Source organism: Buteo buteo, chromosome 3 (assembly GCF_964188355.1).
Source record: "Buteo buteo chromosome 3, bButBut1.hap1.1, whole genome shotgun sequence".
Classification (NCBI taxonomy): Eukaryota; Metazoa; Chordata; class Aves; order Accipitriformes; family Accipitridae; genus Buteo; species Buteo buteo.
Genome location: NC_134173.1, coordinates 23,045,758 through 23,058,526, shown reverse-complemented (window position 1 = coordinate 23,058,526; position 12,769 = coordinate 23,045,758). Strand labels below are relative to the sequence as shown.

Here is a 12,769-nt window from a genome sequence, read left to right as displayed (position 1 = left end):
GATCAGCTGTGTGTGGCATAATTCTGAAAAGCTGTAAGAAATTCTGTAAGAAGTGTTCCATTGCTTTCTAATATTTCCTTACTCTTTGTTGATTTTATTGGTTTCAGGTCAGGTTAAAGAAGCTGAAACAAGAGAAACTCACCTGAAGAACGAACTGAGAAAACACCAAATTGAATTACCACAGACAAACACAGTATGGCTTATTTCTTACTAAACTCCATAACATCTTAAAAATAAATCTGATCTTAATATGAAATTGATATCATTATATAACATTATTGAATCACACTGGTATATACACAAGCACCTGTTACCAAAACCCTGAAAGTTTAAACCATGAGGAAAATTTGTGGATCAATACCAAACTTAAATTTTACTGCTCTACCAATATGACTGTCTCTTAAAGAAACTGCTAGAGGAATAAGAAAAACGTCTCATTTATATCCTGATCTTGGTTTTGCCTTTCTGCTAAGGTTACCAGTTGTGTTACTGGTACTGCTAGTTTTCATAATTGGTTTTTGCAGGCTGATCAATATACAATGGATGTATTCTGGCATAAGTAGACCAAAGGAAAATACTTCTTTTCAGAGAATTAGAGAATTTCATATGTTACTGCCAAAGCTGATGTAAAAAGAAGTTTGAAAGATTCAGGGCAATGTACCCCATCACTAATTTCCCATAAAGATCCAATTATATCTTAAAGAAACTCAAGGGACAGTTTTCAAACTACTAACATTTTGAAAAAAAAAATATGTAAACAATCAGTTATCTTTAGATCAAATAAAAACAAGTGTTACAGTCATTAATCACAAATCAATAGAATTAAATTATACACATTCTGCAATCATGATACCCAGGTTCCCCCTGCTGGCTGAATTTTTCAGGGCTGGATATAGTCCCTTTGTAAAATGGTTTCTTTTTGTACATTCGTGGTCGTCTCTTCCTGCTGATTTAAATTTTCTTCAGTTTTGGCTCTAATAAAGCTCCAGTAGCTCTTTGTGAAAAGCTTCCTGAAGTCTTTAAAAGAAAAAAGTAGTAATAAAAAAGTTCATAGTCACAACTGCAGTGTGCGTCCTTTTGCTCTCCTCTGAGATTATATGCAGTGGTCCCCTATATATTAAGAGTCTGTTTCAGATTATTGAATGTTTTTTATTAGGAACTTGACTGACAGCAGATAAAGTAACTACTTCTGCAGCTCAGCCCAATGGTGCATGCTTGCTAACTTTAAATTTTAATTCTCAGCTTCAGTATGTGGATTCTCTTATAAAACAAAAGATGTTGGATCAAGAAAGAGTAATGAAACAGCCAAGACGAACTTGTACCCTCCCAAACTATCCAAAAGGCAACCAGGATATTTTAGGCAAGGTGAGTTTTCTCTCAGAGCCTTCAAATGAGTTTTGTTGGTTCCAGGAAGTGGTAGTGATGGAAAATTAGTCAACTGAATATGCAAATAATTTTTGAGGAGTATTAAAAAAAAGATAGCATTCTCAACCCATCAGATGACCAGCTCTTCTAACAGAGCCATCAACAGGGGAATTAAATGTCTGGTTGAAGCTGCAGGATGATTGTAATTAGTATGAAAAGGAGAGGTGGTCTTGGCTTCTATTTTGACTATTCTAACTTCTGTGGTACAGATTGCACATTTAGCTCAAATTGAGGATAATGAAGCAGCAAAAGTTATCTCTTGGCATTTGGCAAGCGACATGGACTGTGTAGTCACACTGACTACTGAAGCTGCTCGTTCTATTTTTGATGAAACTCAAGGTCGACAACAAGTGTTACCCCTTGATTCTATTTACAAGAAGACACTCCCTGATTGGAACAGGTAGAGAAAAAACAAAGAAATTTCTGCATTTGTATTAAATACTTCTTCAACTTTTTTTTTCTAATTTGTATTTTAAACTTTACTCCTATTAAAGATTCAAAGCATAAAATTTCTGGCATCATAATTACAGCAACAGTAATGTCACTTGAAATGTTAGCTGAAATAATAGCCTTGTATCTTTAACTGCTGTGCTTTGTTCTTTATTTAATAGTGTGTTTCTGTTAAAAAGAGAAGACAAATCTCTTTTTTTTTTCCTTCATTCCTACATGTTTTCTAGAACAGGAACTTTTTTTAAATAATTCTAGTCCTTCAAATCAAATTCTAACTTTTTTTAAAAATTGAATTCCAAAGTACATTCCTTAAAATCATCTGTAGTAATAGAATGTCATTCTGCTGGTTTGGTTTCCTGGAAGATAAATGAAAATATAATAATTCTGTGCCTGAAAATAATTTGCTTATAAAGATGACTGCTAATATCATAAAGAATGACTTTTAGAAAACATATCGTGTGCAGATGTATTTATAAGGTCAAAAATCTCAGTTTTTATAAAATAGTGTATTAAAACTTGTCCGTAAAATCAGTCATATGAACTTGTTGGATATATGTCTTATTACAAATAAGTGTTTCAACAAAGCATCTTTAATATAACTGGGATTTCAGATAATGTTGGGATCACTTAGCACCTAATGTGGAAGTGTTAAGATGCATTCAATTCATTTTGACATTTCTGACTAGATTCTCAGAAGCAATAATGAAATAAGGACAAATTACTTTTTTCTCTTCTTTTCTTCTCCCTCACTCTTCCCTTTCTTTAACTAGGCCTTTGCCTCACTTAAGAAATGGAAAAATCTTCTTCAGACCTATTGGAAATCCTGTATTTGCCAGAGATCTGTTAGCATTTCCAGATAATGTAGAGCATTGTCAAACAGGTAAATGATATTAAAGAAATTGTTCGTAACTTCTTTCTTTTTAATAAATGAAATACAGAAACATCACAAACCATAATCCATTCAGTAATCTTCCTTGAGACATTTACAAATAGCAGTGTAGATTCCTCATGAGGTCTGCTGGTAAAAAGATGATGACATTAGCAAAGAAGAGTTGTGAAAATTTCAGCAATGACCACTGTCTTCTGCTAGTTGTTTTATTTTTATTTTCTCTACTGTATATACTAGAGGTTTTTTCTTTTTTAAATTGCTGCAGCATTATCTTACTCCCAAGCTCATGTAAGCAGAAACTGACAATCGTGATACTGGTTTTATATTTTCATATTGCATATGTTCCTGCTTTTGTTAGGCTGTTTTTTCCAGTCCACTGTAATGTGTAGATTAATGTACACTGAGACCAAACTGTACATGACTATGTATGTTATGCTTAAATAGTTACAGTGAGAATAAGCTTTCAATTTTTATGTATATTGCAGTTTAGGGAACCATCATCCTCTCACTCTTTCTAACAACTTAGCAGTACCTACCTTTTCCTACACTCTTTTTCTTAAATTAAGTAGACCTACTCCTTTATATGGAGAGTTGGGATCTGTAATTAGTTCAATAAGTTTTTTATTTTACTTCACAACTTCCCAGTATTGAAATAATCCTCTCTACTGTTAATAAAAAACAATTTTTAATCCACTTTATTTTCAGAAAGTTTGATATTGTAAAAGACTTTAACTATAAATTCTTCTTAGTGTCCCTTGGGGGAATTTGAAAACCACATTGCTTGACATACCTCATGCAAGGCTACATCAAGTTAGACTTTGTATAGAACAGTCTTTTATTAGCAGAAGAAGAGTCTTAAACTCAGTTGGATCATCAGCCTGTGAATGTTTTTTTTCTTTGATAACACACTGAATATTAAGAAACATTAAGAAACTAAGAACACAATTCAAGGAGGACTTAAAATTATCATTTATATAATTTCCTAAAACTTGGGATTTTATTATGTGTTTCTTCATAAATGTGCATGTAAGATATCAAGAGAGTACTTTGGTGGAAAAAACAGTCAATAATGCCATAAGGCAATTAAACATAGTAAATTTTTTTCTTTATGAAGTCTTAGATGAAAACAGAAGATTGCATATTTATCTCAATCTCAGAATAAAATTTCATTGAAAAAAGATCATGCACATGCTATTTCCCTTGCACTTATCTGAAAAGCTGTAATAATGATGCCTCAGAATTGATTTTTCAAAATTCAAGTTATTTTGTTGTGGAGAAATTTCATGGTTCAAAAAATTATATTTTTCAGTGTTTGGGATGCTCTTGGGTGACACTATCATTATAGATAACTTGGATGCTGCCAACCATTACAGAAAAGAGGTATGTTTCAATTATTCTTGATATTTTTTTAAAACAAATATTTTGCATAGCTACATATTTAATACATTACAAACTTAGAACGATTGCTAAGTTTAATGCTGCATTAGCTGTAAATGTGCTTACTGTCTGTAGGTCTTGATGCACTTAACAGTGAATGAAATCTTTATTATTGGCACTGACTTCATTCAACAAATTCCATGTGAATGTTGCCATGAAGCATGGGACCATGTTTTTAAAGATAAACATTTTTAATTTTGCTGTTAGTGTTAAATGCAAGTTCTTCAGTACTTTCCTAGTCCCAGTATGTATAATAAAACACAGGAGTGTGAGGCACATGATGAAATTTCAGATCCACTAAAACTACTAAAGTCTTGATGTGAAACTTACTAGACCTTTTTCTGACCCATTTTATTTAGGTTTAATGGGACACATTTTGGCAGGCAAGAGTCTCTGAGGAAGTCCTGACACTGGGCACTTTCTGTTTCAGCTTATGAGTTTGCTAGAATTGAAATAATGATTCAGCATAAGAATGTAGAACTGTATGATTAAATATTAAGCTCTTGGGGCCGGGCATTCTTTTTTTTCTTTTTTTTTTTCTTCCCCTCTCCAGAAATATAAGAAATTGTACTGCAGGGTTGTTCTTAAGAGAACAACAAGTTAATAAGGAACCTCTGGTGGCATCTAAAATTGGCTGCCTGTTTCATTCTTTCAGAGTCGGCACAGCATGGATTTCCTGCTCTATGCTCTGGGCCTGACCAGCTCTTTTGCTCTATGATTCCATTCCCTTTTTAATGGCTACCACTAGCTGGTAACCTGGGAACAAAGCCTGTCCTGAATGTTTCCAGAGTGTCTCAGAAATATGGATATACTCATAGTAAAAAACAGATGATTGATGTAAATATTTTAATTTTCATCATGTGTTATAACCGCTTCGGTGTCCATCAAGTGAACAAATAGCTACCATTTTCAACTGTGAAGACTGTGTGTGCTTCTTTCATCAAAAAGTATATATTTTTTACTGAAAAATCTAACAGAAGAGGCAGGAGAGTCAGGTCTTGGTTGTTAATCAGTGTCAGGAGACTGACCATCTGTGTCTGTTCAGGAAAAGGAGTTTGTATATGTGGTCATTTCTCAAAATGAGGTCTGGGTCATTTCACTTGGTTAGTCTGTCACCCCATTTTTTTCCAGTCACTCACCACATGTAAATTTTATCAACTTTCTGGAAGTTTTATTGAATATGTTATAAGAAATAAATCCCTTGGAATTTAGATGCTTTAAATCTTGTGCATTTCAAAAAAAAAAATAAAGCCATCTTCATGAACTAATTGAATAAGTGCTCACATTTTTTATCAACACTGATTTTTATTGCCATTACTTCATAGTGTATGTTGATAATTATCTTTTTCCCAGTATAGATCTAAATTCTGCCTCCAGAGTTCTGTTAAAATCTGAGGACACAAAAACCTCCAAAAAATCTAGTCTTCATAATTATCAACAGTACTGTTTAATATATGCATTCTATTACTTGTAAGCAGAAGTCATGAAATGTAAATAAGTTCTCATTAGAGAACAAGCTGTATCATAGTTGAAAAACACAAAGCTTCACAACAGCATTGCTAAAAACTTAGATTTTCCCTGGAGTTACTAATTTAGTATCACTTTTTATACCTGTGTAGGTTGTAAAAATTACACATTGCCCTACTTTGCTGACTAGGGAAGGAGACAGGATTCGCAGCAATGGAAAATTTGGAGGCCTTCAGAATAAAGCTCCTCCAATGGACAAACTCAGAGGAATGGTATTTGGAGCACCTATGCCAAAACTTTACTCTACTTACTCTGGACAGATAGGTGGGTTAATGAAGTCATGAAAATACAAAACTTCCAAAAATATATTGCTTGCCTATGTTTGTTATTCTTTTATGTAATATAAAAAGGAAAACTTCAATTTAGCATAAAATTATTTTAAGAAATATGGCCTGTACAATGTCCTATTTATGAATTTTCTTAAAAGCTGATAGCTATTAAATTTCCTGAAAGCAAAAATAATAATCATGAGATATTCCCCCTTTTTCTTAGTCTTATTAAAGCAAGAGTATAAGCAGTAGTAATCATTCAAACAGCAGGCATCCTTGAAAAACACGTTTCAGGTCGTCTTCCTTCAGAAACAGCATACATCAGTACACCAATTTAGAATGTCTTACTGTGCAAGTAAGCTCTATGAAGCAGTGATAGAAAAATTCCTGTTCTCATCAGTTATGCACAACATCTACATTATTTCCATAATAAGAAGATGCCTTATATTTCCTGCAGGATCACTTATATTTCATTACGTGCTTGGATTCTTCCTTTCAGAATAAAGGTTATAAATTAAGTTAAAAGATGGCACCTTCTGACACGTAACAGCTGACCTGACTGACTTGTAAAACATTGAAGTGTCTTATTCACAAATAAGATTGTTCTTAAATACTTAGTTTTCAAAAGAAAGGACATGAAGTTTTTCCATAACATTATACCTAGAAATGTGCAGTGGAAAGGGGGCGGGGGAATGATAGAGAGAACACATGTACTTATTGGAGTAGCCTTATATATGAGCAAACTACTTAACATTGACCAGTTGAGGGAGAAAAAAAGAGTAAAAAGATCTTTCCTAGGCATTTCAGTAAAAATATATTACATGTAGGAAAAACGTAGTAAGCATTTCAGCTACAGACTGAAATATGCTGGGTTTAGCACACTATATTTTTCTATCACCACATTTTCAATTGTTGAACTCAATTATTACCCAATGTGAATTAAATTGGAATTGTCTATAATTTAGTACAGGAACAATCATGGTAAATTGGGCATGTTTTAATTTCGCTTGGATAGTTACTAGACATTTAAGAAAAATAGTAGTGAAATTCCATATAAAGGACAGCACCTCTTTATGCAAGATTTGTTTTGAACTGAATTTCAGCCTTAACGTTAGTTCTGACTTGCTCTTCTACTATGTTTGTAGCATAAAAGGAAAGCAGCTACTTAAACTGTGATTACACTGACAATGTAAAATAAACCGTACTAAGAATTTACAGTGCCTTTTGTCAGTCTGCAGTAACTATCTGTGTGAATGCTTTCGCCCTGTGGCAAATGTAAGGTAATTTAGTGTTCAATTAAGCTTTGTGCAAGCTTCCTCATATTCACCACAAAGTAAAACGAATGAGCCTGGGCTAACATGCATGAACCTTTTCTTCATTCCTTGACATATTTATTCAATGCCTGGACAAAGAAAAATTCTTTGTCTCATATGTTAAGAGGAACAAAGTTTGTCAGCAAAATACACCCTTGTTTACCTGAGTCTACTGCTGTCTCCTTGTTTAAATTTCTGTAGGTGGGACAAAGTGAAACTCAGTAAATGTTCTCTTGTTCCACAAGGTGGACTAGAATTCAAGTCAATAATACAAGCTTCAGCTTTGCAGCACTAAAAGCAAAACATACTACAAGCACACTTAATGGCATCAAAGTTAGAGAATTCAGTCTGGAGCACACAAGTGACAAGATACGTAAAGAAATACCTGTTTGCCACATCATTTTCAGGGTTCACTGGTAATTTACTGTGATCTAAGATATGGGCTGAAAAAGAAAAGAGGAATCAAAATATTGGGTGTGATTATTTTTTTTCAGTCTGTCTTTACAGTCATTTTAAGAACAGCCACTGGTCCACTATAAATTTGAGTGGGTTTTTTTTAAGTAGTGCTTTTGAAAGATATATTTTCTTGTGAATCTTATACATTGTCTGGATTGTATTTGGTAGCCTTCTAAATCAAAATGACCACTTACTTACTGTTTTGTGTTTTATTATTTTACTCTTCAATTAGACCTTCTTCAGCAATACCGTGCAGCAGTGGTGAAACTTGAAAATGTGAATAAGGACCTTGATTTACATTTGCAGTCACTTAACACTCCAGAAATGCAGAAGAAAAAACAGGAACTTGCCGAACAAGAGAAAAGCCTCAAGCTAATAGAGCAAAAATTGGGTAGGTTATTGTATTATATTTTTGGTGTCCTAAAGGAGAACAACTGTTAACTGCATCCAGATGTATTCTACTCTTACAAACTAACAGGTTCAAACTATGAAGGAAGATTGTTAAAGTTAATTAAGAGCTTAGAGATGTCTCATTTTAGGGAAGGAATAGAAAAACTGTATGTAGTATGTGCTGTGGATATTGTCTAGACCAGCAGTGCCCTGTAATGTGTTCAGATAATAAAAATGTGGTCAGTTAGTGTCTTGTGAACATGAAACTATGTTCTCACTAATACGGGATTATATAACTATTAGTCTGGCTGGCCCAGTGGTAGAGAACATTGACATTCTTTCTGAAATGACTGCATAGTAAAGAGCTGAATTGCTTTTGCTAAGGAAACACAATCAAAACATTGTACTATAAAAAGAAACACCCCTAATCCTGCAAGGATAGTATTTCTTAGTTAGAAAAGGTTTTTTATGTCAATAACAAATAATTTATAATATTTCAAAATATATTTAAAAAAACAACATTTACTCTGTGACAACTATAAGTAAAGCAAATGTTTTTACCTGTCATCTTTGAACTCAGTTTCAGACATAAGATAACTGTAAAATTTATGGCATGTCTAAAGCCTTACTTCAAAGGTTTAACACTACTGTTACAGGGCCCATTTATAACCAGTAGGATTAGTATTTGTTTAAATTTGTTCTTACTTGCAACTTTTTCATAGGTATGACTCCATCAGATAAAGTCACTGAATCATTACTTCAGCCACATCATATGTTAGATATGTCTGATACCCCCATCCCTCCCAAAAGAATGCGAAGAGAAACAGTAAAAAAATTGTATAGGTAAGTCTATTCTGAATCTAGTCACTACTTTCCCATATCCTGAATTCAAAGCAAAAACTAGTTTGGTTTTTTACATGGGAGATTATTTTTTTTTAATTTGTATTTGGATACAATAACTAACAATGAGTAGAGTTTGCATAAGGCTGTTTTTCAAGGTAACTTTTATTTAAAGTTTCTGCTGTTATTTAAGCTTGATATAAAGATATGCTTGCTAATTCTAATTCTGTTTCTCTTTCTGAACTGATTGGTTGGCATCTTTGTGCATTCATGTTCCCCATATTTTCGGGTATATTCAGCTCTGCTACACCCCAGAAATATTTGAGATGGCTTGGTCTGTCAAGTCTTTTAAGGTTCAATGTCAAATACTGGGCAGATGAACAGAGAAAGAATTATTCTTACATAACTTTTTCTAAGTAACTGTCTGAGGTGAACCGGTGGTAAAGTATTTAACACAGTTACCTCTCTACCTGTGTATCTACTTCTACATTGCCTCAGTGGCTAATGAGCATTTGTACACACCTCTAAAAGAAAATCAGGGAAATCTGTAAGTCTGTATCTTTAAAATGACATGGAACTGACTTTTCCATTTCTTGTCTCTCTCCTCATGAGTGCATCATTGTCTTTGCTGAACTATGGTCATATTTTTGAGATTATTTAAATCTTATTCAGTTGTGTTCTCTAAATCTCAGAATGAGTTTTCACTGTATTACTATGTCTGTTTATATTTGTTGTTATTTTAATTTTCTTATCCACATGCATTCAAACTGTCTAATATTAGCCTGATGCTATTCCTTATTTTAACAAAATAATTACAGGAATTAGAAGCTGTGCACAAATATGGAGTTTATAATATTTATACTAGTGGGAGCTCTGTGCTTTTGCATCAATTATATCAAATATATATATAAATAAAAAAGACATATATAATACATATATATAGAAAAAAAGGCTTGGTTTATAAGCTACTGTGGTATGTTTTTGTTTAGCTCAGAAGAATGGATCTCCTCTCCCACAAAGAAGCAGCAGCAACAGCAACTGCTGCAAATATCCCCTTCAGAACTTAATGGGACTCCACGAAAGAGAAAGGCATAAGACTGATGAGACTTGCTGAAAATAGCTATGTATTGAAAATGTGAATACATTCAGTTAAAGGAAATATTCATGTTGTATTACCCATTACTATGAAGATTTTTATACTGATAGAAGATATAAATGTATTTCAGTTAGTAGTAACAAAAATTTAAGTATTTAACATTGATAGCCTAATTTTTGTATAGTTAATTTTCATTTCTAAAAGCTTTCAGAGTTTTTATGTTCATGTGTGAAAAAAGTTTAAAGTATATCCTTTTTTATTTATGAAAAAATTCAATCTTTTCAATAAAACTGCTTCAGTACAAAGCACTGCCAATATAATTGATTGTTATAATTAAGTCAATAGATTGTGCCATAAAATGAGATTTTAATTTTAAAAGCATCCCAGGCTGTCTTGGGGAAGAGAACTTTCTGGACTGCTCTTTTTGGATGTATGAGCTGTTGAGGTAGTATCAATTTAAAAGGGAGGGTTTGAGCAGTGATATACTGAGATCTAACCACAGCCGTTTGTAGAGCCTTTAGACAGTTAACAAGAAGTCAGTATCTAAGGCTGTGTCCAAGGTGTTGATGTGGGAATTCATATCTCCTTCAGACAGTGCCAGTGGAAAAAACAAAGTAGTAGCTTGTGAGTATGAAAAGTGTAACAGGTTTACTAGGAGGCTATTTTATGGATTGGGAGAGTGGTGAGTAGGGATACTTCATGGGTGCAAATGAGATACAATATTGTACTGACCACTTTTCAGCATCTGTATTACCACAACCCTCATAAAAAACTGTGTGTGTATGCAGTTTAAGAGTTGGAAATGGAGACTTAAGCTGAACATAAGAAAATCGTGTTGGGAAGCTGTAGATACCTGGACAGAATTTTACTTTATAAGGCTGTCTCCAGCTTTAAAAAACAAACAAACAAAAACATTCTGTTGGCTTCATAAATACCTAAAGAAAATTAAGTTTTCCATGGTTTATGAAACAGAGTCTTAAAATGCTAGAGAAAGTAGTCAACAGGTAAATGAGAAAAAAAAAAAAGAAGGGAGAGTCAAAGGTTACCTCTAGCGATCTGCATCAGAAGGATTTTAGTAATGTGCAGGGCAGAAGAGGACCAGGCATGATTAAAGATACAATTTCAGCCAGGATGAGAGTGAGCAGCTGGAAATACGATTGACTGGATGAAAAAGATAGGGCAAGAGTAGAAAGCTAAACTTGAGGCAGTATAAAAATATTAGTTGAAGCTATGTAAATAAAGAACATAGCAGGAGAAGGGGTTCAAGGATGTGGACATGTTGGTTCACACCAGCCTCAAAGAATTTCTGCTTTGGAGTGAAAGTTGCTATCAAATCTGCTGATTTATATGCACTCAGCAACATGCATTTTATATACGGCTTTTCTGAAAAGGGACTTTAAACTTAAAAAGACATGCTGGCATCCTGACAGAAGTTTCATGGCATCCTGCTAGAAGTTTCGGAATGCTGATCACTGGTGCACATCTCTATGACATTTCTAATAAAACTAAATTTCTCCAAATTAAGGAGAAATTAAGCAGTGCTTTCTGTGGTAGAAGGCTCTTCATAACCTCATGTCTTAAAGATAGTCTAAATTACTTTAGACATCAATTTGTCCTATTCTTAAAGAAAATAAATACATTCAAGTACAACATGTAACACCAGCCAAAAACTATGCTAGCCCTGCCTCAGCCCTTTTTCCTTTTTTTCAGCTCTAAGTTTAGACATCAAGACTTGAACCAGGCAGCCATAATGGGGTTTGCCACCTAAGAAATTGTCCCACTGCACCAAGTTACTCAGTACTTCTTTTAAATGCATTTATTTTAATTCTGACATCTGTCTAGCCTCAACCTCCAACCTCTGGATGGCCTTGAATCTTGTTTGTTTAAATACCTATTCCAGCAGAAATGTTTCCTTTTGAAATTCATCTCTTGCCTTCAGTGGTCAGTGTAGGCACTACCAGTGTCATGTGATGTATCTCCCTGCTGGAAGAAGCAAACAGGAAATTAAGGATGATTTCCAGAGTTGTGCAATAGCTATCAGAGATTTCGGGAAATTTCACCAGGGAATTTTCAGGATTTTTCAGCAGAGGGGTTGCAGGTGATTACAGTCCAAGTTACTGCTTTGCATAGCTGTTTAGGACAGCTGATTTGGTCCTGACAAAACATCCAAGCTCTGAAGGTAAGTGTCAGTTGTTTTTTTAGTTTACCCATTCTTTACTCTGTTACAGAGCAAACTAGGGACTAAAAACTAGGGTGTGTATGTTGTCTCACTGATTTCATGAGGGGCTGGTGTAGAGCAGTGCAGGAAAAGTGAGAGGGAGCGGTTCTGGCTGGGGCCTGGGCCAGCTCATGGGAACAAGGAGCTGGTTTCTGATGGAGGCTGGAAGCAGCTCCGGGTGGGGAAAGGCTGCTGCCCACTGCTGCACTGTGGGGAGAGGAGCTGGGTGGTGATGGGATGGAGGAGTGGGCTGCAGGCACACCAGGTCAGACCCTCACTGTACTGCAGCCAGTGGCAGCAGCCGCAGAGCAGGGCTGGCTGGGAATCCCCTGGGTTCTCTCTTGGCCGCGGGCACCTCTCCCAGCCCAGGGAGACAGGACTTCACCTTCTTCCTTTTTTTCCAGCAGAGACCCCCAGAGACACTGGCATGGTGCCACTGTCCCAGTGTGAGGTGGTGTC

The 12,769-nt window shown here is 34.7% G+C and overlaps 1 protein-coding gene across 3 annotated transcripts in view; it reads left to right on the top strand.

Annotated features, from left to right (window-relative positions):
* SMCHD1 (structural maintenance of chromosomes flexible hinge domain containing 1) overlaps window positions 1-10,398 on the top strand; it is a 92,269-nt gene extending 81,871 nt beyond the window's left edge. For 2 of the 3 annotated variants that reach the window (XM_075023082.1, XM_075023083.1), the window contains 9 exons: window positions 108-193; window positions 1,243-1,365; window positions 1,635-1,825; window positions 2,646-2,755; window positions 4,074-4,144; window positions 5,821-5,992; window positions 7,999-8,157; window positions 8,879-8,999; window positions 9,986-10,398. In XM_075023082.1, the coding sequence (XP_074879183.1) occupies window positions 108-193; window positions 1,243-1,365; window positions 1,635-1,825; window positions 2,646-2,755; window positions 4,074-4,144; window positions 5,821-5,992; window positions 7,999-8,157; window positions 8,879-8,999; window positions 9,986-10,091 (1,139 nt within the window). In that variant the 3' untranslated portion in view covers window positions 10,092-10,398. Of the gene's footprint in view, window positions 1-107; window positions 194-1,242; window positions 1,366-1,634; window positions 1,826-2,645; window positions 2,756-4,073; window positions 4,145-5,820; window positions 5,993-7,998; window positions 8,158-8,878; window positions 9,000-9,985 lie in introns of those variants that run through there. The other variant, XR_012649758.1, reaches the window with a different exon arrangement.
* Window positions 10,399-12,769: the final 2,371 nt, after the last annotated feature.